At 39.3% G+C, this 27,084-nt stretch overlaps 4 protein-coding genes across 8 annotated transcripts in view; 2 read left to right on the top strand and 2 right to left on the bottom strand.

The window, feature by feature from the left end:
- Window positions 1-14,162, top strand: ddx43 (DEAD (Asp-Glu-Ala-Asp) box polypeptide 43). Of its 4 annotated transcripts, none has more exons than XM_042433314.1 (17): window positions 1-418; window positions 728-783; window positions 3,251-3,308; window positions 4,284-4,454; window positions 4,984-5,065; window positions 5,923-6,082; window positions 9,593-9,711; window positions 9,941-10,051; window positions 10,163-10,304; window positions 11,202-11,302; window positions 11,643-11,730; window positions 11,976-12,103; window positions 12,297-12,406; window positions 12,577-12,715; window positions 12,831-12,918; window positions 13,445-13,645; window positions 13,924-14,162. In XM_042433314.1, exons 1-16 carry the CDS (start codon window positions 67-69, stop codon window positions 13,628-13,630), a joined length of 2,091 nt encoding a protein of 696 aa, XP_042289248.1. In that variant the 5' UTR covers window positions 1-66; the 3' UTR covers window positions 13,631-13,645; window positions 13,924-14,162. The 4 variants fall into 4 exon arrangements, with proteins under 4 accessions (XP_042289248.1, XP_042289250.1, XP_042289247.1 ...); XM_042433316.1 differs by having other exon boundaries at window positions 4,359-4,454; XM_042433313.1 differs by having other exon boundaries at window positions 2-418; window positions 3,191-3,308.
- A 30-nt stretch (window positions 14,163-14,192) lies between these two features.
- Window positions 14,193-27,084, top strand: part of arhgef33 (Rho guanine nucleotide exchange factor (GEF) 33) — a 46,170-nt gene continuing 33,278 nt past the window's right edge. The window contains exons 1-4 of the mRNA XM_042433311.1: window positions 14,193-14,284; window positions 14,378-14,513; window positions 14,765-14,830; window positions 15,067-15,153. The gene's annotated coding sequence lies outside the window, so the exon portion shown is untranslated. The remainder of the gene's footprint in view (window positions 14,285-14,377; window positions 14,514-14,764; window positions 14,831-15,066; window positions 15,154-27,084) is intronic.
- Window positions 15,071-19,534, bottom strand: cgasa (cyclic GMP-AMP synthase a). The gene is made up of 5 exons (XM_042433317.1): window positions 18,590-19,534; window positions 18,239-18,455; window positions 17,503-17,760; window positions 16,928-17,027; window positions 15,071-16,688 (listed from the first exon to the last, which is right to left on the bottom strand). Exons 1-5 carry the CDS (start codon window positions 19,424-19,426, stop codon window positions 16,361-16,363), a joined length of 1,740 nt encoding a protein of 579 aa, XP_042289251.1. The 5' UTR covers window positions 19,427-19,534; the 3' UTR covers window positions 15,071-16,360.
- On the bottom strand, window positions 19,546-27,075 carry eef1a1a (eukaryotic translation elongation factor 1 alpha 1a). Of its 2 annotated transcripts, XM_042433321.1 has the most exons (8): window positions 25,952-27,075; window positions 24,359-24,535; window positions 23,695-23,874; window positions 23,037-23,333; window positions 22,167-22,317; window positions 21,339-21,595; window positions 20,745-20,979; window positions 19,546-20,593 (listed from the first exon to the last, which is right to left on the bottom strand). In XM_042433321.1, the coding sequence occupies exons 2-8, from the start codon at window positions 24,500-24,502 to the stop codon at window positions 20,469-20,471; spliced, it is 1,389 nt and encodes a 462-aa protein (XP_042289255.1). In that variant the 5' UTR covers window positions 24,503-24,535; window positions 25,952-27,075; the 3' UTR covers window positions 19,546-20,468. The 2 variants fall into 2 exon arrangements, with proteins under 2 accessions (XP_042289255.1, XP_042289253.1); XM_042433319.1 differs by having other exon boundaries at window positions 24,359-27,075.

The following is a 27,084-nucleotide window of genomic DNA, read 5'->3' on the forward strand; positions in this document are numbered from 1 at the left end:
CTTGACAGTTAATTGCGGTTACTGAAGTAGCTTGCTAGCAGGTTGTAACTGGGAGCTAAGTTTAAAATGTCTGACTGGGAAGATGAGTACAATGAGGGCGGTGTTGCTATCCAGAAGAAGCCTATTACTAACTCGGCACCGACTGAATGGAAATTACCATGTGACGACCGTCGACAGGAAAGTGTATTTTTCGGTGTAAGAAATGGAACCAGGTTTGGAGCCTCAAGTGAGCGGAGAGCTGATCGCAGGACCGGGGAATCCGAGTACAAGAATTCGAGAGGTGGAGGTGAAGGCCGCTCGTTTTCCCGGAGTACAGATCACGGAGGCGCGGGAAGATGGACCTTTGGCAATGAAAAGTCGGAAGCCTCACCACCTGTGACTATCAACGTGGAAAATGGCTCGGTTGGGAGGATAATAGGTTGGTTTCTTAAGCAGAATTTTGAGTTTCAAATGCTATGTTAGCAAGGCTAGGTTAAATATCACTTGACTTTGCCGTGAGCTAGCGTTAGCTAACTAGCTTAACGTTAGTTAACGGCTAAGTTAAATGGGAGGACGTTAGCTAGCTTATCTTGTAAAAACTGTGTGATGGTTTCAGTGGGGACTACCTTTAGTTTACAAATTGAAGGAGGTTTATGTGACTAGTGAATGTGTTCCCGCTGTGTAACTAGAAGTGAGGAAAGATTTTGGTCAAAGAATCGACTCTAAATATGTAGTAATCCTGTTAAAGGTCGAGGTGGAGCCAAAATTCGTGAACTTGAAGAGAGCACCGGTGCAAGAATCAAGGCAAGTTGACCAATGTTTTTTTTATTTATTTATTTTTTTATTTTTTATTTTATTGCAACAGAGGAACAGAACAGTTATACAAATATACAGGTAGACAAAACGTTTAACATAACAAAATTAAGATAAATGATGAGCCCGATATAGGCTAAATATCAAGGCAAGCTTACAAACAAAAATAAAAGAAAACAGGCAATAGATTTGATAAACTTAATATCAATAAGAAGATGAAAAAAAGGGAAACTGCGACTAGTTAGTCCTATGGCACAACGTACCCCAAGGTAGGGGTAAAATGAGCATGAGGATGGAGTGAATTGAGCGCTCTATGGGTAAATAGTGTTACCATTAAATATTAATATAAAAACTACACTAAATCAAACAAATTTGATATAATTTTGAACTTTATTAATGCCATCAATTTTAAAAAAGGCAAAAACTCATACTTTTCAATAAAATTATATGTTTGTGTCCTGTTGTTCAACATGTTAGGCTACTTAAACACTTTCAGTAAAGATTAAACTGTGATCTCTGTGTGTTAGCCACAGGAAGAATATGTGTGTAAATGTGCTTTTGTGTATACAGACAGGTGACAAATTAAAGGAAAAACTGGTCCAGGTCTGAATGCTTGACCCCTACAGTGAGGGGATCTGGTGGCTCTGTTATGCTTTGGGGGGCATTTTGCTGGCATGGTTTGGGTTCACTTGTCCCCTTAGAGGGAAGGGTCACTGTGAATCAATACAAAGTTGTTCTGGGTGATCACCTTTATCCTGTGATCAAACATTTCTACCTTGATGGGAGTTGTTTCTTCCAGGATGACTGTAGTGGAAATTTAAGATGAATTCACAGAGAGCAAGTTGTCTTTCAGAGTTTTATGGCAATATCTAGAATACATATTTGCAAGTCCAGATCTCCCAGTTTGCTAAGCTGAAGAGATATTGAATGAAGTTCAGTGTTGGTACTTGCATATACAGCCACATGCATCACAATCATCCCATATTCATCACCCTAACAGTTACTTTTAATTAATTCACCGTATCTCCAGGGAGTTTCTTTCAGTCTCTGCTGAGAATTAAGAGTTGAAGGCCAAATCCTTATCTGCCTTTCCTCCCTGGACATTCCCTCTAAAGTTACAGTGACTGAGTCCCACACCTCACCTTTGATAGTACCTGTTAGGAACATTTTCACACGGGAAGCAGAGATCATGAAGTCTTACAATGAGCTTTTGACTATAAGGCAGTGTAACATAATCTTAAGACAATAACATAAGTGTATATGTTTCCATTTCAATGACAATGCCGCCATTCAAAGGGCACGAGGGATCAATGAATGGTTTGATGAGTATGAAAATGATGTGAATCATATACTATGGCCTTCACAGTCACCAGATCTCAACCTATTTGAAGACCTATTGGAGATTTTGAAGCGATGTGTTAGACAGCGTTCTTCACCACCATCATCAAAACACCAAATGAGCGAATATCTTTTGGATGAATGGTGTTCATCTCTCTAGAAGAGTTCAGAGACTTGTAGAATTAATGCCAAGGTGTATTGATGCTGCTCTGGTGGCCCAACACCTTAGTAAGACACTTTATCTTGGCTTTTCCTTTAATTTGTCACCCGTCTGTATGCACAGCATGTTTGTGTGTGGCTTAAATTTAGTCAACAATTAGGTATTTATTCATCAACATTGTAATATTTGTAACAGTGATCAAATATTAACATGAACATGGTCTCCAGTCTCTAGAATATCAGAAAATAATATTTGGGGGTAAATTGAGCCATTGACTCAACTTGCCCCAATGTCACTGGCACGTTTTACCCCACTATCTCCATTTTGACAAAACTCTTTCACACAGTGGCTCAGATCCACAGTTATGCTAAGTTTATGACCTTGTTTTGCAGCTTACACTGACTTAAATTAACATGTAATAATGTCCAAAACTTTTTTTTTTAATTAAGATACAAGACTGATAACTTTAGTAACATGATGAATTCACTTGGCATGACAAAAATCTTTTTTTTTTTGCTCTGTTTTGCTGACCACTCTCTCCATGTGCTCTGTGTCTATTTTTTCATTTAATGGATTCCTCGTTTGGTCCATAAAATTTCAGATCATTGTTACCCAAAGCCCAAAATGCAACCTAAACAACCTAACAGTCCACAACCCAAAGATATTCAGTATACAGTCATAGAGGACTAAAGAAACCAGAAAATATTGACATATAAGAAGCTGAAATTATAATATGTTAGCAAAACAACTAATCAATTATCAAAATAGTTGGTGATTCATTTTCTGTTGATGGACTAATCGAGTAATTGACTAATTGTTGCAGCTCTAAGTCAGAGCTGAAATCTATCCTGACAAGATTAAACATAAGTCCCCCCATTTTTTAATTTTTTTTTTTTTAAGATAAACAAGGGGGACTATGAAGGTGAGGTGGTCATCTTTGGGTCCCCTGTTGCCCAGCAGAAGGCCAAGGAGATGATTGAAGACCTGGTGGCAGATGGCAACTCTCGATTCCGCAATGGTATGAAGTAATTTTTGTAAAAGATAAGCTGATCCAAATGGGTTCCTGGCAGTTGGGGGTCTTTAGGTAAGGGTCACACTTGTGTGATTGGATGTGTCAGATTTAATACAAGTTTCACTGCATTGATGTGTTTAATCTAACTTTCCCAGTTAATGTTATAAATAATAATGTAAATGAATTATGCCGTATGTGAGAGAGAATTTTTGATCGTTTTTGTTTTTAGCAAGGGCCCTTGTGAATAATATAAGTAACAGTGCCACACAGACTGGAACTTTATGTTGCTTTTGGCATTCATTTAAGAATGAAAACTATTTTCTAGTGTTTTTTCTACAGTGTCTTACAACTCTGTGGGCAGAGGAGTGCAAGTTCAGTTCAATTTGTGTCAAGAAAGTATGAGAATTGCTTGACATTGTCAATGTGTCTTTACTGTGTACTCTATTTGCACACCAATGAGGTGGTGCCTGTAGTGAATAAATTAGAGCTGCAACTTACAATTTTCATTATTGATTAATCTGTCAATTATTTTCTCGATTAATTGGTTGGTCGTTTGGTCTATAACGCATCAGAAAATGGTGAAAATGTTTCCAGTGCCCAAGGTAACGTACTCAAATATTTTCTTTTGTCCCGAACAACAGTCCACAACCCAAAGATATTCAGTTCACTATCATAGAAGACTAAAGAAACCAGAAAATATTCACATTTGAGGAACTGGGATCAGAAAATGTGGACAGTTTTCTTTAAAGAAAAATGACTCAAAACCATTCATTGATCAAGAAAATTGTTGGCGATTAATTTTCTGTCGATGGATTAATCGACTAATTGTTGGAGCTCTGGAGTAAATTATGATTCGTACAATATCTAGACTGTGGCCTTATTTATGTTCACACCTATTATTCGCCTATACTTGGTTACACTACTGTGCTGCAGTTTATAAATGAAAATGAATCTCCTGCCGCATACTGATCCATTTCCCAGGTCCTGGTAGGGGAGGAGACTATGGAGGGGGAGGTGATGGAGGAGTAAGGGGTGGCTCTGTCTGGTCTGCTGCAGAATTACAGGCTGCAGATGCTGCCCCGGCCCGTGTATCCATAGATTGGAACACCATCCGGGAGAACAGGGAAAAGTATGAAGAGCTCAAGTGGAAGGGTGAGGGCTCATATTGTCACTATCGTACACACAGGGCAGTCCACAAGTATTTGGACAGTGATATGGTTTTCACTGATTTGGCCCAACCGTAGAAGATTGGATTTGAAATGAAACACTGACTAGTTGAAACGTTGACCTTCACTCTTAATGATGTTTTGTGGGTGTTCACATCAAGATTGATTTAACGGCATGGGAATCATAGTCCCTTTTGCACTTGAGGAGTATGTATATAAATGGTGCCAATTTCACACAATTCATTGGATTCTACTGTAAATGCCTTCAAAGTAAGGCAGAAAGTCAGCGCTTATATTTTACAATCATTGTTTCATTTTAAATTTGGTGTGCCAGAGTACAAAGCCAACTGTCCTATACTGACCTGTACTTTAAATTCTGAAATGAGTTTGCCCTTTTCTTTTTTTTGTTACAGGCTTATGTTGATTAGTTTATCCTTGTGGCAAGACCCCACAGTTTTATTTGCAAAAACAAAACTCATCTGTGGCTTTCAGCATTTTCTGTAATACTCCTTCAGACCTCCCACCCATGAAGAAGAAATTCTACACTGAGGCAGAGAGCGTATCCCAGCTCACAGCAGAAGAAGTCAGTGAATGGAGGTAAATCTGTCACATCATCTTGTTCCATAAGTGTCCACATGATATTATACAATACCAGAGACCAGCATTCCAAAGTATTTCAGAGATACTTTTGACATTTTAATGAGTAGGCAAAGTCAAACTATGACTGTATGAGTTTTATTGACAGGTTCGTAAAACTTCAAACTTCTAATTTTTGCTGAGGGATTTTCTTAGCTTTTCCCTGAATAGTTTGTTGTAGGCATTGATTTCTGTTACACACTCACACAAATAGGTGGCAGCATTGATCCACTTCTTCATGTGTCATCTGAGCTGGTCGGGCTGTAATGTTTATCCCACAAACTCACTTTTCTCGGAATGGCTCAGTGGTTGTCAGTTCTCAGAGCTTCACCGTAATGTTGAGGGAGTCGGTGTTGTTAGGTAATACAGGATAAGTAGTCACCACAAAGGGTTGACAGTGGTCCAAATCTATCTGATTGTGCTGAACAAAACGGTGACAGTTGCTATCAAGCAAGGCTTGATAGCAACTGTTCTCAGGACCCAAATAATAAAATCTGTTGGCTGTCTGTCTTTGACTCAATGTCACCTTGGACAATGTTTTTTGCATTTAAAATGGTTTGGATTGAATACTTTTTGGAGGAAAAATATTCTTTGTTTGACATGTCAACAGTAAAAACAAACACCACACTTTACAGTTGATTCTCATGTGGTGTTTGGAATACAGAATAGTTTGGACCAAATGTGGTCTCTGAAATATGCACTAAAATTTAATATTGCCCTGTGGCTTTGTCTAGCACAGCAGTGTGGTTTGACAGAAAACCCACCCCCCCCTTCAACCAGTTCCACCATGTGCTTGTTTATGTTTTACTTTTCTGCAGAAAGGAGAATAACAATATCTTTGTGGACGACCTAAAGGAGGAAGGGGAGAAGCGGACCATTCCCAATCCCTGCCGCACCTTTTTGGAGGCCTTTGAGCTTTATCCAGAGATCATGGAGAATATTGACCGGGTTGGCTTTGTCAAGCCAACCCCCATCCAGGTATTAGCCTGGCACCTGGGTGATTTTATCCCGTCATTTATCTGTCTAATCATACTTTGAAGTATGACAGGTAAATATATTAGAAACAAAAGGACCCACATTCTCTCAGAAAAATAAGAATGCATTTTTTATCCAACGATGGACTAATGATGTGCTAGAATTTGCTCAGCTGTGGCTGATGTTTATCATGGCTTGACATTGAGTTACGAAGGTTGGTTCTCAAATGAAGTGTACTAAGGCACATAAACAGCAAGTTTCATGTGACTAATCTGGATCAAATCAAATGCAGCTGCTGTCAAATAATTGATGGGGGTGTGTGTGTACTATTTTCTGAAGCCATAATAGGTAACTTTTTCACCCTGAGGCATAAGATTATTACTATACCTGATCTGTCAGAACATCTTAATGAAAGGTGCAATACACTTTGTAAATAGGCTGTGCCATAAGAAAATGGTAAGATTATAGTGCAAAGATTAAGAGTTAAGAATGAGTGCCAAAACTCATGAGAAAAAACAAATTAGTTCATCCTACCTCTATTACTATCTGTAATATATTGGTCAATAACTGTGTAAGGTATGAACTTGTCAGCCAGTGAATCACATCGCGTTCTGTCCTATAAAGCTCATTGAGTTGTTTTAATTATTGTTTTGAAACCTGGGAACTTTGTGTTAGAACAGAAATCTCCCTGTATGTATACTGTGTCTGATAAGATGGCGCAAATTCAAATGCACCTGCACTGACCTATTCTGTTCATTCTGTCGGTTGCCATGGGTAATCCCCAGGGTTTACAAAGGTCAATGTTCGGAAATACCCACATTAACGGCTACCTTACGGGAAATATTGAGCTTTTTTATTTTTTATTAATCTATGGTTGTAATCTCCCCAAAAAGCAGAAATGAAAAGATTTGTTCTATTTGCAGGTAATCCTATGAAACCCCATGTTAGATGACACAACATGCTAAAAACTGAGTGAAAAGCTAATTTCATTCATATTTTTTGTACTTGAACCTAACCTTTACTTAGAATAATTGTTTAATGTTCCTGCTGCATTCACAGAGTGATGGAAAGTCCCCAGAGAATCACTACTGCCAAAGTAGTTTAATAGAATGTGTAATTTATTTTTTTCCATTAGTGTGTTGCACAATAAAAATGATTATTAACTTGCTGAAGTTGAAAATTGCTGTTTGGGCACACAGATGTATCAGCTACACACAGATTTTTTTTCAACAAGTGTGATACAGAATGTCTTTTTCTCTTTAAACTTGAAGCAGAAAAAGTCATATTTTTCAGTTACATTTTATCCATTTTAATTACACAGTTTAATTACTCAATTACTCAATCTACATCCATGAGAACCAATCACGTGTAATTCCAGTGAGTGACAGTGACCGAGCCAGTTTTCAGGCCTGTTGCTTTAGTTTTCCGGGGGCGTGAGTCAGTGCATAACTCATACAAGGAGTGTGGTGCGAGTATGGGGAAATGAAACTGCAGTCCTCTCTCTCTGCTTTCATTTTCATTTCACAGTAAGAGGCTTTGTCAGATGAAATCTAATATCACTGGTCTGTGCCCTCAAATAGTTGCACAACCAGTCCTGTATTATGTAATGTCAGTTTCACAAACTTGGACAGAAAAAAAAGACAAAGAACATCTTCCTGGACTTCAAAAAAATGTTTTATGTGTGCCATCTCTAACTACAATTGAGGGAAGATGCAGAAATCAAAATCATTTAAATTTAACGTGCTGTAGTTTGAAACAATCATCAGTATTAACTGGAAATATGTGGATGTTGTTAGATTTATTCAGTAGATCTTTAATCTTTTTGCGAATAACTGACGATCAGTATATTTTGTTTTAGCTGTAATCATGTGGTAGATATTAAGTGAAGTTTGTGTACTGCCCCACCCTCTATTTTGTTGCACCATAACCGGCATGTCTAGTAATAACTGCTCGCAGTAATAGACTGGTATCTGTGCTAACCAGTGCTGTCATTGTAAGACATAGCTACCTTACATATATATTACTTAGAACTCTACTATTACAAAGCTGCGGTTAAAGGTATTCATGTCTTATTCTTACAGGAAACTTTTTTTGTTCTGAGCTAGGCCGTATTCAGACCAAATCAGGTGATGTGGCCCACTGCCGCAGGGTTGAGCGGAGGTGTGGGCGTGTTAATTTGTGCTCTAGAATGTAACAGCTGTGAAACAATCAGGAAATAACGTTTTAAATGATGATCTGATGTGATCTGATTAACCGGCTTGCTCGCTACCAGCGCTCCCTCTCTTCATTCACTCTCCAGCTCGCTCGACCACAGCTGTTCTCTCTCTCTCGTGCTCTCATCTTTTTTAAAATGAGTCCGGAAGCTGACGGCAAAGTCTAACTTCACTTTAAATGTCACCAAACGAAGTGAACTGTCCTCCCCTCCTCCTAGTAACATCTTTTTACTCCCTCATGGCAGAGTTTACAGCTCTGATCAGTCTGATCTCCGGCTGTTATTGGCCACCGCAGCCTTCAGCTGCAGTGATGTCAGGTTGCGTTTCTCCAAAAGCTGACTGCACTGCAGTCCGGTGCGGCGACGCAGTGGCCAGAAGGCCCACAGCTGAAACGCACTACCCCCATTCAAATGAATGGGAGAACTGGCGTTTTCGCCGCACCGCCTGATTTGGTCTGGATATGGCCCTAGCCTAAATATGTATTGACTATAGCTCTGTGCTTAATGCACAGACATGAGATTGATCTCCTCATATCAGTCCCAAAAAAAGATTGAAAGTATACTTCCAAAAATGTTGAGATATTCCTTAACAATTTTTTTAAAGTATGTGGGCTTGAAAGTTAGACAATTTCTTAAAAATATGTACAATGGATACAGAATGTATTGAGAACCCTTTGCTTTTTGCACACTTGTGTTGTAGATTTAATTTTAAATGGATATAATTGCCATTTTTGTCTATCAATCTACATTCAATAACCCATAATGACAAAGTGAAAACATGTTTTTAGACATTTTGTATTAAATGTCTTAAAAAGCAACATGAACTACACGATTACTAGCGTCTTGAGTGCAGCACTGCCCTTGCAGTTGAGTTCTGCCTTTTTCAGTAAAACTACTGAGTAATGTTGTTGTTGTTGTTGTAAATTGATTTATGAATTGACTGCCCCTACTCGCTAGACTTAAACTTATATTTTGGATTCTAAGTTTAAACATCTGGTGGTTTTAAAAAAAAATTTGTATGTTCTCACACGTGGTCTCCAAAACTCATATTTGGGGCTGTCTTGTTACCTACAGAAATTGGTGTTGCCATTTTTTTGATACTAGCTGTGTATTTTGTTGATAATTTCATATTTGTTCTTTCATTTAATTTTGTATCAAGTAATAACTTTCATACAGTGTATTTGCTGAGTTGTTACTTGGTTAGTCTGTCTCATACCTGTTGCGGTTTTGTGTATGTATGTTGTTTTTAATTGTTTTTTTGTTTGTATAAAGTATGATGGTTTTGTTTGCTTCTTCACCAGTCTCAGGCATGGCCTGTGCTGCTGAGTGGGGAGGACCTGATAGCCATCGCTCAAACAGGAACAGGAAAAACTCTGGCCTACCTCCTGCCTGGGTTCATCCACATGGATGGACAGCCTGTGTGAGTACAAGACCTGTTTCTTATATTTTTATTTTGCTATTTTGGCATTTCGCCAGTGCTCTTACCCAGAATTACTTTTTACTACTTCTCATTGTGATGCATAGTGTGCCTTAATGTCTTTTTCTGGAATAGTCCTAAGTACTCTTTAATTTCTCTAAACAGTTTGCAACTTTGATAAATGAGCGTGTTTTTCTGTCAAACTCTCTTTTTGTCCTCCCTTCTTTCATAGACCTAGAGCTGAGCGGGGTGGCCCAGGCATGTTGGTGCTGACTCCCACCAGAGAGCTGGCCCTGCAAATTGAAACTGAGTGCAACAAGTACCGCTATAAGGGATACAAAAGGTTCAGTAGTCTGATAATATGATAAGTCATTAAGTATGAGCTTAAAATCAATAATTAACTGTGATGTAGAGGCAACATGAGCATGACTGTTCCCTCTGTCCCTTCTCTCAGTATCTGTATCTATGGTGGAGGGGATAGAAGAAGCCAGATCAATCTGGTGAAGGGCGGGGTGGACATAGTGATCGCCACGCCAGGCCGACTAAATGATCTACAGATGAATGAGCTAATCAATCTTCACTCCATCACTTACTTGGTCAGCTGTGTGTGTCCATGTCTATGCATGTTGATTTTTAGTGGTAAAAGCATGTGATTTTTTTTTTTGGAAGGCTGAGTTAGGCTCACTGTCCATAATATAACCTTTTTAATTTTATAGACTAACCTATTCAAAGTGCCTTACACTATTATGTAAAAGAGAGAAGTAACAGGAGCGCTGCTGGTGTCCCTCAAACCACTGGTGCTCATGGAAGGGAATAATATTCAAAAAGAGCGGAAGAATTATGACCAAAAAAAAAAGGCATAAAAAATCCAGGCCCAGGCACTCAAGGTAGGTTTGAAGGCCTACCTTAAAGGTAATGATTTCTTCAGAGTTTCATTTTCCTCACTACTTTTCTTTGTAAAGTGTGCATCAATTAATTGCATCAGTGTGCCTTAAAGGCCTTTTCTGTCAGTGGGCTAGAGTCATTAAAATACACACCAACGCGTGTCGGCTTGCGCCTTCTTTAGGGTGTGGGTTTCCGACATGTATTAGTGTGCTTTTGGTGTTGAAACCCCAGGAACCCACACCCTGAAGAAGGTGCAAGCCAACACGCGTTGGTGTGTTTTTTAGTGACTCAGCCCACTGAAATAAAGGCCTTTTTATTTTTCAAATCTACCTTGAGTGCCTGGACCTGGATTTTTTATGCCATTTTTTTTTTGGTCATAATTCTTCTGCTCTTTTTGCCCTACACTATTGGCACATACATTTATGGCACTGTTTATGCCAGTAAATGACACCTCTAGCAAAAGCACTCTCAGTGGCTCATTCTGTTTGCTCAATTCTGCTGATGTTGGTGAGAACCAACTGACCAAAAGTTTGTGTTTGTCTGTTTTCTCCATAAATGTTATGAGTGAATGTCTAGACTTTAATATGTGCTGTGATCATTGGGAAAAGGTGTTGGATGAGGCAGACCGAATGCTAGACATGGGCTTTGAACCCCAGATAATGAAGATTCTCCTGGACATCCGCCCAGACCGACAGACTGTCATGACCAGGTTTGTCATCGCATGCTTGGACAGGATGTTAATTTTCTCATGAAATGGATACATCATACACGCTGTGTTTCACAAAATGTAACTGTCTAAATAGAAAAGTCATATATTCTGTACCACAGCTGCGTATAATTGATGCACACTTCACAAAGAAAAGTAGTGAAGGAAATGAAACTCAGAAGAAATCATTAAACATTTAAAGCAAATGAAATCCTGCGTTCATTGACTTTGTTACACTGTTCTCACAGAAATGCTATGGAGATAGTCTTTGAGATGTTGAATGTACAGTATAGAACTAATTTCCTTTCTAAACTCTCTCCTGCCTACCTGTTGGCTGTTTCAGTGCCACCTGGCCCACTGGTGTGAGACGATTGGCTAAATCTTACCTAAAGAATCCCATGATGGTTTACGTGGGCACCCTGGACTTGGCAGTAAGTGGAACTGAACAGTGTTAATCTCTTACTTGGTTTGGTGACTGGAAATGCAAAGTCTGAGGCATCGTTTTCAAACACAGTAAATGTTTTGGATTCTGTCTTTGAATAAATGAACATTTAATACACTGGTTGGTAACATTCAGAGAGTCTTTTTTTAGTTTTAATGTTTCCTAAAAGGTGAATTTCAGATGCTGTGTACTCTTGAATACTTATAACACTTTCTGTGTTTCTCTGGGTCTCAGGCAGTTAACACGGTGCAGCAGACAGTGTTGATCGTACATGAAGAGGAAAAAAAGTCCTACGTGTTTGACTTCATCAGAAACATGCACCCCCAGGATAAAGTCCTCATCTTTGTTGGCAAGAAGCTCATGTGAGCGTGGAGTCAGTCACTAAAATATTGCTTGTAGGCAGGGGAGAAAATTGTGGGGGTTTTAAAAAAAAATTGTTTTATCTACAACCCACAGTTGCTGGTAAATACCAAGTTATTTTGACTTTCGCAGTGCCAACCACCTCTACTAATTCCCTTTGTGTATGTTTGTGTCTGGATTTGCATGCAATCTCAGGGCTGATGACCTGTCCAGTGACATGTGTCTGCAGGGTCTGGCTGTACAGAGTCTCCATGGAGACCGTGAGCAGTGTGACCGTGAAGAAGCTCTCAAGGATTTTAAAGACAGTAAGTAGCAGGAAAGGAAATGTGGTTTAAAAGATAAATATTCTTTCTCTGCGCCTATCAGAGGATGAAATTTTGGTTTTGAACTGATGCTCTTACCTTCAATCCTAGGAGCTACCACAAAGGGGGAAGGATCAGATTGAGAATAACTGTATTTTTTTTTTTTTTTTCAGGTCGAGTTCGTATCCTGGTCGCTACAGACTTGGCATCTCGAGGGTTGGATGTCCATGACATTACACACGTCTTCAACTTTGACTTCCCACGAAACATAGAGGAGTATGTCCATCGTGTGGGCCGCACTGGCAGAGCAGGGTAAGGGTGTGTGTGTGTGTGTGTGTAAATAAATCTATTTGTCAGTAAAAGGACAGTATTCTGCATTCTCTTGGGTTTTTAAAACATTTTTTATGTCGATGCATCTATGATCCAGACGTTCAGGTGCTGCTGTTACCCTGGTTACGAGAGAAAACTGGAGGATGGCCCCTGAGCTGATTCCCATCCTGGAGCGAGCAGGACAAGTTAGCACACCCACATTTTATGATGATATTGTTTTTCTACCAGATTTTTAATTCTATCAGAGTTCATTCAAAAGATAAATTGAAATATCAGGTATTCACATAAAGAGATGTAATGATTAGTCAATTAACTTTTTAATTGATAGACAAAACATAAATCTGCAACTATTTTGATAATTAATTAATTGTTTTAAGTTTTTTATGCAAAAAAAAGCAAAAAATTCACTGGTTGTTGAAAGTGTGGTGAATGTTTTTGGCTTTTGGACTGTTGATCGCACAAAACTAACAATTTGAATATCAACTTCACGCATTCACAACAACTGAAATTACGAGGAACATTTTTCACCATTTTCTGGCACTGACAAAATGGTTAATCGCTTAATTAAGAAAATAATTATCAGATTAATTGGTAGTGAAAATAATCAAATTATGTATCTGCCTTATGTTGTTTGAATTTATTGATTTTTTTAAATTGATCTTTAAAATAATGTAATACAAAGCATAGTAACCTTCGTGAACACTGTTGCAGGAGGTCCCTGAAGAGCTGGTGCTTATGGCAGAAAGATATGAGAAGCACAAGAGGGAGAAGGAGATGTGCAATCCAAGGGGAGGACAGGGGAGGGGTGGAGGTGGAGGTGGAGGTGGAGGTGGATGGGGGAGAAGAGATGGTGGAGGGAGAGGAGGCAGGGATCGAAGCCAGAATTGGGGATTCTAATCCCTAATTTTCCATGTAAGTCCACCTAACCACAAAGTTTCCCTCACAGGTCTACATAAGACCTCTGCATCCATCTTAGATGGATGTATGGGTGACCAGGTACAAACTTTTATGTTCACAAATTGCCAATTTGGTTTGCAACTTAAAATTGCATCATATCAAATATTTTGACACAAGAATCTTTAAGACAATCTGTTAAATAGACAGTAATAGAATTAAGGTGTTTGTTTGATATTCGTATTTAATAATTAAGGACTAACATTGATTATTTTCTGATTTGTTTTTGTCAACAGGATGGAGCAGGAGCTGAAACCCTCTGTCATCATTTCTTTTTGTATTTATATTTTTGATTAACAATGTAATTTGCTGGTTGGTTTGTTTTGTAATGCCATCCATTATAATTTAGAGGCTGTTACACCTCATTATGTTGTCCTGTTATAAAGATGTTTAAAATGTACAATTTATGACAGTTATGTAATCTTTTGATTTTGGGCAGGAAGAAACTGTATAATAAACTTTACTTTTAAAGAGACATGGCACCTAGTATATGTTTTATTGGCTTGGTACTGCATGATACCATAATGTTTAAATCTGCTTTGTACAATATTCATACCTCCACAATCATGGGAAAATGTGGCCCAAGAGATGCCAAAGGTAAACATTAGAACTATTTGAGTTTTTACTGTCCTAAAAAAATGTAGAAGAGAAAAACATTGTTCTTTAATGACAAAATGTATTTTTCCACAGGAAGTGATGCATCAGGTTCAATAGCCTACAGTACATGGACAAGAAGTTACTTTGCACTGCTGACCATGTAAAATTTACCAGAAGAGATGTGAGAGGGAAAAAATCCAAGCAGGAAGTCAAAACAAGAAACTTGGTTGTAAGTTCCCATAAAATGGTATATTTCACACGCTTATTAGGCTGAGCTCAACATAACATTTTCTTAATGCTGCTCATCATTCTCCAGTGCATTACACTGCTTTAGATTTTTGAATGTGCACTGTCTACCTTCCAGGGAACCATTGGTGTCTATTAGTCATAACAATATGAATATATGACCGAAGTGTGAATTTGTTGCGAGTTGTTTTTCATTCCCCACTGAAATGTTGCCTTTCATGTTTTGCATTACAGTTTGGGCTGGTTGGCTGCTTCATCAGCTTCTGTGATGCGTATGGATACCCGTCATCTCAGCCTCAGGTAGGGTTCCCACAGGTCCTTGAAATCCTTGAAAGTTTGTAAATTTGAGGGGGGAAAAAATCAAGGTCTTGAAAGTTTTTGAAAGTATACATAAAAAGACTTATGTCATTGAAAGTGCTTGAATTTATATATGAGACCACATAGTCTGTGTGCTTCTGTAAATCCTGCTAGTTCTCATTATAAAAATTCTGTGTTGTAAAAGTAATTAATTTGTGTCTCAAACTATGCTGTGTTAGGTCTTTCAATTTGAGGGAATTTGGTCCTGGAAAGTCGTTGAAAAGTCCTTGAATTTGATGTTTAAGAAGGTGTGGCAACTCGCTCAGGTAAGGTGACATTTCAAGGTACATTTCCTATCAAGATGAGTTGTAATTTGGGTTTGATGAAGTGAAGGGCAGAACTATTGATACACTTCCTGCTTGATTAAGTCAAGTTTAATAACGCGGCTTAAAAAGCTTCCATGAAGTGTGAATGCCATACTTTGTAATAAACAATAGAAATGTTTGCCTGTGGTAGTAGTCAGGTGTTTGTAAAGCAGCTTTCATTTGACATAATGCCTCCAAGGAAAGAACCTGTTTACCAAGTCAAAGGTTTCATCGTCTGTAAGTCTTTGTTCTTTTTTTTTCTGTACTTTGCCCTCATCTGTTATACATGACAGTTGATTACCTGTGATGTTAGTAATGAAACTTATGTAGAATGAAACTTATCTACCTGGATGTTTATCTGAATTTTATTGCTCAGTGTTTACAATAAACCACCATTATAGAGAATAAAACTGTTTAGGAAATTATTAACTTGGTGATTAAAATGATGCACTCCCTCTAGTACAAGCTCTCATTACCAAATACTTCATATGCCTTTAGAAATAAATGCTTTGTCAAGTTCTGTTCTGTACATTTGACTTTAGCCTGTGTAGGGTTAGAGCTCAAATGCTGGCCAATCAAAGCTCTTGCTGCTGCTTGTATGGATTTAATTTTTAGGCAGCACATTGCTTCCACATCTGTAAGCTAAAGGGAGACGCTATTAAGTTTAAGGGAGCACAAAATGGAAATTGTAAATGTGAAAGCAGGAGACAAATTAAGTATGAGATGCAAAATCATAGGCAAACATGTAAGTAAATAAAGTCAGTCAATAAATTCAAATTATTTTTAAAATGAATCCTGCAATGCTATTAAAAATGTCGTAAATATAACAGAGTAGTAGTATAAATTGGCACAGTTTGGTAGGTTCAATCTTTTAATTTCTTTGACTTTGTAAAATCATCCTGAGAGGAGGTATAAACTATTTAATAAACAATAAATATAAGACAACAGTATGAGCAATGACAAGACATCAATTAAGAAAAGGCTTACAGGGAAATAAACTTGGTAAAAACATTACATTATGACATTAAAGGCACTTTAATAATGCTTTCCTACTTGAAAGATGACCCTGAGTTTAATAGCCAAATTTCCACATGCAGGATGCTTCAGAGACTATTGGGTTGACCTTGAACAGTTACAAGCCAGTGACTCTATATTTGTTGTGAGGTTTTCACTTGAAAATAGGAAAGCCATTGTTCCGTTGATCCTTGATACATTTAGCCAGACTTCTGCATTTTTCCTGGTTGAGACCAGAGAGCAGGTTCTGTGTTGGGATGAAGAAGTTGTAGAGTACACCTTTGTCCAGGTGGTCTTCAAAATCTTTAAGGAGCATCTGAAAGCAGTGACTCAGACTTGAGGCCTGCCAATCAGTGTCTCTAGTTCTAGAGCAGCAGGCATGCAAGAGTGTGGTCTTGGCGTGGTAGGAGCAGAACTTGTCAAATGAGCCTCTTTCCTTCAGCAGACCGAGGAGGTGCTTTAGGAGCTTCAAACAGTCCTTCCTGCATGCAAAGACAAAGGAACAGCTTTGGAGGATTTGATTGATGAATGATCTTACCTTGAGGATAATCATAATTTACAATATACATAATATTTTGGTCTAAGTTTGTTTCTATTTTCTATGTGTTGGAAATGAGAGGAATTGGATAAATTAAAATCTGTAGTGTTGTACTTTCACCTCAGGAATAATTATGTCAGAGTACTCACTGCCTCATTTTTCATTCAAAAAATAAAATCTGACCTGCAGCAGCGAACTCCGGCTTCTTCACAGCATGTCTTCTCCGATCCATGATTCTTCAGTATGGCCTTCTCAACGTGAGAGAATGAAACCCGCCAAACATCTGTGTGTTATAGAAGACAAAATACTCAAGCTTCTCATTCTTCTAGTCTTCATTAATGAAAGATTTTGAAAAAATAACATGAAGATGGAAAAGCATGTAAAATGGCAAGTATAGTAAACGTGTATATGCCAGATCTCTCCTGTTAAAAACTGTTGTACTCTTATTTCTCTAGGTATGAGCTTGTCATAAACAAATCTAGTAGCTGTCAAAATGATCAGTTCAAGATGCAGTATTGGGCAACTGATGCAACTTGTGAGATCTCTGATTGCTTACATAGTGTGTTGGTATGTTAATGCCCAAGCCAGCTGCTATAGCCTCTCAGAATTCAGTATTCTCTGATTATATGTCAGTGTTAATATAAACCATACTACACTGAGAAATTATTTAGACCTAGTATATATGTAAAGAGCCAGTGGGTCATTTCTATTAATCACAATCTAATTTCAGTTTACTGACTGAGAGAAGTTACATTTACCTTTAGCAAGGACCCCATCACTTTCCGCAGTACCCCTGCCCTCATATTTTGGGACAAGGTAATATGGTTGGTACTTGTATTGCTGCCTCATTTTAGTTCCCAGCCAGCCCTCTATTTTAAAGCCATCCTTCGTGAAAGCTGGCCAGCTTGATTTAACCACTAGACAGAGAACAACATCCAGTGAGATGGTAACTGAATTAACTTCTGTGGTCAGGGTCACTGCAGGGCAGCCTTTTTTCTTTCTTGTCATCTCCCATTCTGAAAGAATAAACATTGAACAAACACTTAAATTCTATATCTATTTGTTATTATAGAGCCTACTCTATATGCAGTGTCACCAGACATGTCAGACATTTTAAAAGATTTCTTTCTTTGACACATATTCTCATCCAAGACAAAAGTCAAGGCGAAACACAGCATGATATCTATGGTGATTGTAGCTGTCATGCAAACTTCAGTAATGTCAAATTTTGATAAACTCAAGTGCTAATGCACAGAGCAGTAAGATTAATGTTTGATTAAATAAGATCCTTTGTTGATCATATGCTGAAAATAGTGTTCAGATGGCGCCAAACATATCATGCATCTCCATAATTCACAAAAACACTGGAAGGTGTTGCTGCTGCTTGTTTGATCACAGGGTATTTTTACTCTGCTAGCCACACTGACTGGTTCCCAAACTGCATTTGACCAACTAATTTCCCAACAATTAAAAAGCACTAATTTCAGTACTTGCCTTTAAATGTCTTGACACATTTCGTTACTTCTTCCCTGAACTCTTTGAGCATTTCACTGGCAGATAAAATACCGGTCTCTTGCTGAAATTTGGTCAGCGGACTCTTGCCGCGTTTTAATGCCACGCTGTAAAAGGCTCCGTCATTTCCAAATGGTTCAATGTCCACTCGGTCAACAGGTATTGGCAGCATGACATCAAATTCATCAGGATTAGAAATCTGTACACACAAAAACATCAGTGTAATACACCACAAGTCATAAAACTACAATTGACACTCATACTCACACTTTCTGCATTAAGCGTAATGGGATCTAGCGTTTGTTTGAGGGAACTCTGACTGAAGTGACTCACCTTTAGATTTTCATAGTAACTTCCAGTACGTAGTGGTTCTTGTACCTCTTTAAAGGATAGAGAGTTCTTTTTCAAATGCTCCATTATATTTCTTACAATGTTATTAATGACTTTTGATGCATCTGATCTTTCGTCCTTCTTAATCTTCAATGTATCCAGAGTTGTGTAGAGGATTGAGTCCACTCCAGCTTTGTCTTTACACTTGTCTTGTGGTTCACAAACCTCTCTGGTGCTCTTAAATGACTTTTGCCGCTTCTTTGTTGTCTCCTCTGTTAAATTTTCTGGTGATTTGGTTCTGCCAGCACAAGTTTTCGCTTTTGTGACCTGTACAGAGGCCTTAGGTATCTCTGGCTGCATTTTATCTGTAAATTGTTCTGTTGATTTCGCCTTCTTACCACATGTTTTTGCTTTTGTGGTCTTTACAGGATCCACTGTGGTGCACTTTGGCAAAACTGGCTGTACCTTCATTGTCTCCTCTGTGAATTGTTCTGGTGATTTGGCCCTCCTAGCATAGTTTTTGGCTTTTGTGCCCTGGACAGGGGCCTTTGTGCTGACTGTAGATGTCTTTTGCTGCTTGCCAATCTCTTCTGTGAAATGTTTAGTGGTCTTTTCGCTTTGGGTGCTCTGCACAGATGGCTTCTCCTCGTTGTGGTTTGGCTTTTTCTGCTGCCTTTTCTTTGGTTTCTGTTCTTTCGTAGTGCCATTCTGCTTCTCTTCTTTGGCTCTTCCTGAACATCTGGGCAGAGATCCTTGTTTTGTTTCCTCAGCTCTAGTTGGGCTCTTGGCACATTTAGTGTCAGGACTCTTAGCCTTGCGTGGTCTCCCTCTACCAGTCATGTTGTTACAATGAGAGGAATGAGGCTGCCGCCCTCAGATTTACACTCGCAAAATTTCCGGTTTGTGAATGAGAACACACCCCCTGACAGACTGCCCTTGGGCTGTTTGGGCCTTGTGTCATGGCAGATTTCTTCATCAATTCCTATTTTATTCCTAAAGCAATAGCTACATCTTGTGGACAACATTGTATATTGAAAGAATTACAATGGACTGATTGAGTATGGGTTTTTTTTAATGAGAACTGTTCTATAAGATTGGAAAGTTAAAGGCATCTGCTGCCTTGTCTTTTCTTTGTGTCACACAGAAAAATGACTGAAGACTTCAGCCCAACATGTTGGTTGAAACATGTTTAATGTTGCAAAGAGGCTTGTGCCATCTTACAATAAGGTGCAGTAGCTTATGTCAATATCAACTTATCCAGTGCAAGTGCAAAGATAGCAAAATGCCAATCAAAGTGCTTTAAGAATCAGGTGGCCTACTTGGAGTCCCTCAGGAAGGACAAATTCAGACCATTTGTTTAAAATGCTTTTTTAAAGCTTAAACACAACAAATCACTAAGTTCTACTAATCTACTACTCAGAAGAACATAGTTTTAACTTCTTTCCATAGGCTCCTACAGAGCACCATGTAGTTGCAAACAAACACTAAAAGCAAGACAACATGTACCATGTAAAGAGACCAGTACCTGCACTCCAGAGAGCTAGAGAGGTGATACATTAAAATACCTCTAATTGTTCAGTATGTCAATATCAATATCACAGAAAGGTATTGCCATGAATGAAATCAACAGAGCACATTTAAAACTATCCATTTGATATTACATTGTACGTAATGGTAATCTAACCACTGAAATGAAGTCAGGAGTGCCGCCTCAAGGACTAAAGTGTACTAAGTGTGCTTCTTTCCTTCGAATGCTTTTGCGATGCATTGTGATGATTAACCAGTCTTTGATTATTAAGTTGAAGCAGCCAATTGTAGGATGGAGTTGGATGACCGATGTCCTGCCCTGGGAGACCTTGGGGTCGGCAGAGTAGCACAACATTCATTTGTTCCTCTGGGCCTTCTGGGCGGACTTGGTAACTTTACCAGTGGTGGAGACCTTCTTCTCCACGCCCTTGATCACACCGACGGCCACAGTCTGACGCATGTCGCGCACTGCAAAACGACCTACAAAGTGAAGTATAGATGAAGATTTTAGATGATTGTGGCATTAACAGTGGAGATGCAATACATTTGAAGGGGATTTAAAGTATTAATGAGTTGTTGGAGGCTGTTAAAATCCCACATGTCCTCTGCCTGTTTTTACATGTGAACTTACCCAGTGGAGGGTACTCAGAGAAGCTCTCAACACACATGGGCTTGCCAGGAATCATATCCACAATGGCAGCATCTCCAGACTTAAGGGATTTGGGGTTGTCCTCCAGCTTCTTGCCAGAGCGGCGGTCAATCTTTTCCTTGAGCTCTGCGAACTTGCAGGCGATGTGAGCAGTGTGACAGTCCAGCACAGGAGCATAACCAGCACTGATCTGGCCTGGGTGATTAAGGATGATCACCTACAAAGCAAAGGGTCAACATGGATGACCTATTAATAGAGAGATTATTTCCTTCCTGTCAACAAAGTTCACTGCAAAGACTGAACTGTTCATTGCTGTGATTGTCTTATTTTGACACTGTCAAACGCACTGGAAGTGTGGTGCAGTAGAAATTTTGTCAAATATAGCATAATGACCTATTTGTTGATGTCGCTGAGGTAAGATTAAAATATGTTTTTTCTTGATATAAAATCTATTTTGATGCTTCATAACAACAAATATTTTTCAAGACTATGAACAGATCTGACATAAGAAAGAGCTGAATGTGTTTAGTCATGCTCATGTTTCATTTCTATTAATAAATCCCTTGCAATGCCTACCTGAGCAGTGAAGTTGGCTGCTTCCTGCGGTGGGTCATTCTTGCTGTCACCAGCCACGTTACCACGGCGAATGTCCTTGACAGACACGTTCTTAACATTAAAGCCCACGTTGTCACCAGGGAGGGCCTCTGTCAGTGCCTCATGGTGCATCTCCACAGACTTCACCTCAGTGGTCACATTGACGGGGGCAAAGGTTACCACCATGCCAGGTTTTAGGATGCCCGTTTCCACACGGCCTACAGGCACTGTTCCAATACCTGAGGAGGTGATGTTCAACACAGAACATATAATAAAGAACATCAAAATAGTTATAGTCCTCACTTGGATGTTTGACCTTAACTGTAGAATTTGTAGAGTTTGACACTGGAAGGCTCTTTTCACATTCATCTGCTGAAGGGGGAAAGTTTTTCTGTATTCACCTTAAATCTGAGTTTAAGTTTTAAGATGATTTTATGACATCAAAACTAGTTTGGAACCACTTGTGGTCCAATGAGAAATTTGAAGCCTCTAGTGCACATACTCTTGAGAATTGCCTTTTCAGTGAAGTAAGAGACATCTTGCACCCAGCAGCAGAAATGAAAAACATTTGCATATTTATAAGCTTCTTGATTTCTCAATGAGGGAGAAAGACTACTGTATTTTTAAGAATGACTAAATTTAACTATTCAAAACACAGTGTTTTAGTATGTTGTAAAACATGGCTATAGGGGATCATAAATGCCCTGGTCAAGAGGTGTTTGATGTGCAATGTCATGAGGGATTATATCCCAATAACACTCTCTCTTATTCCCCAAAGTTTTATCAGTTTCTTAGTCAATGTTTACATGCCTCCTATCTTGTAGACATCTTGCAGGGGCAGACGAAGAGGTTTGTCTGTTGGACGGGTGGGGGGCTGGATGGCGTCCAGAGCTTCCAGTAGCGTAGTCCCTGATGCATTGCCTTCCTTCCTATTAATCTTCCAGCCCTTAAACCACGTCATCTAGAAGAGAAAATAATGTACATTTTAAACTACGTTTACATTACATTGAACAACTGATTGGATTCTTTTGAGCTGCAGTACATTTTCAGGTAACTACTGTTGACCAACAAGCTCCATCAGCTCGATTTTTGTTATTTAAGTGAGACTATGAAACTTTTGAAATGAAAAAAAAAAAAAAAAGATAAAATAATAGTCTTCTAACAAATGGGAAGTTGAATTCATCAGCCACATAAGACTCACTCTAACTCAAGTCAATAAATTGAGAGGTTTTACTGCTACAGCTGTACTTGGTTAGGTGTAACCAGTAGCTTGTGGTGGTTAATGTTAGCAGTTTTAAGCAAGATATTGCTGTGTAACTGACATTTCTGAGTCAGTCTTCTGACTCTATACCTTTGCAACTGTTGCACTACATTTTAGCATGGCCACAGCAGTGCCTGTTCAACCAAAGTTAGAGAGTTTCTTGAGGTACCTGGCACAAGGGCACTTCTATGGTAATTGCAAGAGAAAGGGAAAAAGGATTATTCAATTTCTATGAATGGTGTGACTTTTTTTTTTTTTTTTTTGACCAACCGACAGTCAGTCACAGCAATTGGTTAGCCTTTGAACTACAGTTTCTATCCCTGGCAACAGCCATATAAAATTAGTATTCAAATTAAAGGCTACGTACGTTGTAATAATCCTTGTAGAATTTTCATTACTAGTCTTTGTGATCTACTTACGTTGGGGCTGGGCTCAAGCATGTTGTCTCCATTCCAGCCTGATATGGGCACAAAGGCAACGGTGTCCGGATTGTAGCCAATCTTCTTGATGTAGGTGCTCACTTCCTTCACTATTTCCTCATATCGCTTCTGGCTGTAGTTTGGCTCAGTGGAGTCCATCTTGTTGATGCCTACAATGAGCTGCTTTACTCCCAGAGTGTAGGCCAGGAGGGCGTGCTCACGAGTCTGTCCATTCTTGGAAATACCTGCCTCGAACTCTCCCACACCGGCTGCTACAATCAGCACAGCACAATCAGCCTGAAAATGCAATGGATAAAACATAAGTACTGTAGATGCACAGCAGCTTTGACCATTGCACACATTACATTAGTATTCAAAGTTTGTGTAATTTCAGTAGAATTAGTCAATCAAGATGTGTCATGTCCTCAACAATTAAAAGTAACTAATTTGATCAAAATCTTTATTATACCAAATGTTACCAGCTTGAAATGCAATAAGAACGTATACTCTTCAACATTAACTGATGAATAAACTTGTTGCTACTTGTTTTACTTTAACACTCGGGACACACAGCTTAAGATAGGGATGTAAACTAAATGACTGAACAACAACCATGCCATACAGTATGTAATGCACACAGCGTCCTCATGTTACAGACCTGGGAGGTCCCAGTGATCATGTTCTTGATGAAGTCCCTGTGACCTGGGGCATCGATGATGGTCACATAGTACTTGCTGGTTTCAAACTTCCACAGTGAGATGTCGATGGTAATGCCACGCTCCCTCTCTGCCTTCAACTTGTCCAGCACCCAGGCATACTTGAACGATCCTTTCCCCATCTGAGAAATAAGTGATATAAAGCCTTCTTAAAATGTCCTTTGTTAACAACAGTTTCCTTGTTAGGGTTTTAATCTCAGCTGTGTTTTTAGGATGTGTAGCTTGGTGTGATCTTTAGGGTATCTATGGTTATTCTGCTTTGCCGATACATAGTTGTGGACATTAAAAATTAAAATCGAAGTCAATAGTTTCAAGTCAATTAGGTGAAGTGAATAAATGTTCATTCCTGCTTTTTTCTAATTTTTACTGGACTAAATCTCTTCATCAACCTGTTGGCCAATGATTTATGACACAAAAATCAACATCTTTCTTAAGTCATCGTGACGATGAGACTGTACAACGTTGTCCCATATTATTTATGTCTATTTATTAATAGTTAGCATGGTTTGTATCTTATGGTTAGAGGGGTGGGAGTCCTGATCTTGAGGAAAGACATTAGTTAATTCAAGAAGACATCATCCTCAGCATCCGCTTGTATCTCCTTACCTCAGCAGCTTCCTTCTCAAACTTCTCGATGGTTCTCTTGTCAATACCCCCGCACTTGTAGATGAGGTGGCCTGTGGTGGTGGACTTGCCAGAGTCCACATGGCCGATCACAACAATATTGATGTGGAGTTTCTCCTTTCCCATGGTGACTGGAGCTGGTTGATGTCACGAGACAGTCTGCTAAAACCAGTATTAAGTTACAGTCATTGGGGTAAACAGATGGTTTGCAGGGCAGTAAACAAACCTTTCATGCCCTTGTTATTATGATTTACGGACACTAAAAGGTTTTGTGTGAGCATATATTCTTTGAGGGTTGAAAAAAATAATTTGTTGGTGGTATAGTGGCGTTTGCATTTTGCAATTTAACACTGTCTGAACAGGTTATGTTAGATCATGCAGCTGGAGATTCAGAAAAAGTATTGCAGCACTAGGGATAAAAACACTAGTAGAGTGCTAATGCCTCCCCGAGTGACTGGCGCAGAAAGAATTTGAAATGACATTAAAATTCTGCACAAGGAGGGAGACATGACTTCATCTTTTTTTAATTCAGCCCACAAACAAAGTGACTGCACTGTCTGCTCAGTCCTGGATGTGTTTAACTGAAATTACAGAGCATGAGGGCTCTTATCTGGCAATAGATGTTTACATAAGTAGTGTATCTCAGAAGATTAAGGATGGTATCAATGGTCACTGAACTGCGCCAAGCACAATAACCCTCTGCCTCTCCTGCTCTCTATTCCTCTATCCATCCACACCCCTGCTCTCCTCTTTCACATCCAGCCTGCCCACCGCTCCGCTCTACTGTGCACTGACAACAAGGCTCTGATGTTTCACAGCACCGTGCCTTTTTTCACAGCCAGACTCTACTACGCGTTTCATTCCAAGTCAGAATCCACCATTTTGTCAGGTCTTGTCTCCTGATAGTGTAGCAGCCATTTCTCAGACACTGCAGTGCACTGCACACAGGTTAATGCAGAGGAAGAGGACACATTGTTTGTTGTGAACTGTGCAGGAGAGTTATAGTGATAATCCTGAATAGAAGCACTCACATCCACCACAAAAGTTTTCTTTTGAGTGAGTGGTGATTTATTACACAGTATTCTAGCTGAATCTAGTTTGCACCAGGCAGAAAGGACAGTAGCTTAATCCAACTGTAACATGAATCCCTACTTGATCTTGACCAGACTTGATCAGGTGTACTCAGTGCCAGGGCAGATAACAATTTACATGCGCGTACAACTCATCCCTAATATATAACGTCACAACAGCTGCCGCAGTGCGCGTCAATGTACAAAAGATGATAAAGCCGCGGATAATGCGTAAAAAATAGTACACCGGTAAATATAATGTCTGAGGGATTTAATAGAAATGTTAACCCTCCGCCATGTTCTATCATCTGCCATCTGCCCGCTTACTGACGCCTGGATGCGTATTCGCTACCAGCCGCCTGCCCTCGTTTCTGCATCACAACAATATTCCCAATGCACTGCGTGGAGACCGAGTCGCTAAACAAAACGCAAATTTATCCTCCTGGTTACATTTTAAAATACACTCTCCCTCCCCTCATGCATTATTTTATGTACTTTGTCGTACCTGAGAGCTGGCCGGTGTCAGGTTGGCTGCAGGACCGGAGAGGCTGAGGACAGACGCTGATCCGGTTATAGCGCACAGGACAGGCGGGGGTGTTGCGTAATTGCGCGCACCCGCTGCTGTACAGCATCACAACGAGGGACCAGGAGAAGTTGCCGCTAAGAGTTCAACAGAGGACACAGCCATAGGCGAAGAATTCATTGTCGGACACGATCACGTCTGGATATGCTTGGTTCTGCAGATTATAGAGAACAAAACCCCATTAAGTGTTAAATCAAGCCGCCGAATCAACATTTTCCGACGAAAATTACAGAGTTGTGACAAATTTTGAATACGACGTTAATTTGCAATTGGTGCTCTCTGTTATTGTACTACTGTGCATTTTAAGTGTTAGTTTGTCATCAATTGAGGCTTAACAGGAAAATACCATAGACATTAATTTTGATTTGCGGTAATTGAAACAGCACATAAAATGCGGGGCGTTATATAGGCTACTTGAGTAATTTACGTAGGTTACATGGATTTATAGTAGATACAGACTCGGTTTTTTTCAGTTGTCTGTGGGTTGTTCTGGGCGGATAAAATCGCTCTACAAACTGCAAATAAAGGAAAGGGTGTGGGTCATAGAGAGATATCCAGTTTTTGATTGATGATAGATTCAGTGGTTGGAAGTCAGGTGGTTGAATAAATGAAGCGTGCAGCATCCTTCATGCGCAGCAGGAGAAGCGCTCATCTTACAGACGCTCCCTAGACGGATTAAAATTAACCTGGGAGCCCAGACGTCTGTCCGCCAATTATCACGAGATGCAGGGCTGCTGAGAAACAGCAGGGAGGCAGAGACCGTGTACAAAAACAAACAAACAAAAAACATTACCTCACACCAGGGAAGAGACGTATTGAACCAGATTTAGCTACTAGGTAATGTCCTTATACAGATGTTTATGTATATTTACTTATTATATCAAGAATCTTAAACATATCTGCATTCAGTAAGATTGTGTTTTCCCAATAGAACCATTTATGAGAATATTTTTATGAGAATGTCTTTGTACATAATTTCAGTAGATGACTGTGTGCTGTACTTGAGGTTGATACCATGATCGTCCTTTCATTGAGCCTCCAGGGAGGTGAGATTG

The sequence above is a fragment of the Thunnus maccoyii genome, chromosome 14 (assembly GCF_910596095.1).
Source record: "Thunnus maccoyii chromosome 14, fThuMac1.1, whole genome shotgun sequence".
Taxonomy (NCBI): domain Eukaryota; kingdom Metazoa; phylum Chordata; class Actinopteri; order Scombriformes; family Scombridae; genus Thunnus; species Thunnus maccoyii.

Excerpts from the sequence above, each read along its gene's own strand:
- ddx43 (XM_042433313.1), top strand. The coding sequence starts at position 67 with ATGTCTGACTGGGAAGATGAGTACAATGAGGGCGGTGTTGCTATCCAG. Across the intron at positions 6,083-9,592 it reads TCAAGCCAACCCCCATCCAG|TCTCAGGCATGGCCTGTGCT; the intron begins GTATTAGCCTGG and ends CTTCTTCACCAG. Across the intron at positions 11,303-11,642 it reads CGACAGACTGTCATGACCAG|TGCCACCTGGCCCACTGGTG; the intron begins GTTTGTCATCGC and ends TGGCTGTTTCAG.
- cgasa (XM_042433317.1), bottom strand. The coding sequence starts at position 19,426 with ATGACTGGTAGAGGGAGACCACGCAAGGCTAAGAGTCCTGACACTAAA. Across the intron at positions 17,761-18,238 it reads ATGTGTCAAGACATTTAAAG|AATGGGAGATGACAAGAAAG; the intron begins GCAAGTACTGAA and ends TTATTCTTTCAG. Across the intron at positions 17,028-17,502 it reads TGATGGGGTCCTTGCTAAAG|ATGTTTGGCGGGTTTCATTC; the intron begins GTAAATGTAACT and ends TATAACACACAG.
- eef1a1a (XM_042433321.1), bottom strand. The coding sequence starts at position 24,502 with ATGGGAAAGGAGAAACTCCACATCAATATTGTTGTGATCGGCCATGTG. Across the intron at positions 23,334-23,694 it reads TGATCACTGGGACCTCCCAG|GCTGATTGTGCTGTGCTGAT; the intron begins GTCTGTAACATG and ends TTGCATTTTCAG. Across the intron at positions 21,596-22,166 it reads AGATGTCTACAAGATAGGAG|GTATTGGAACAGTGCCTGTA; the intron begins GCATGTAAACAT and ends TCACCTCCTCAG.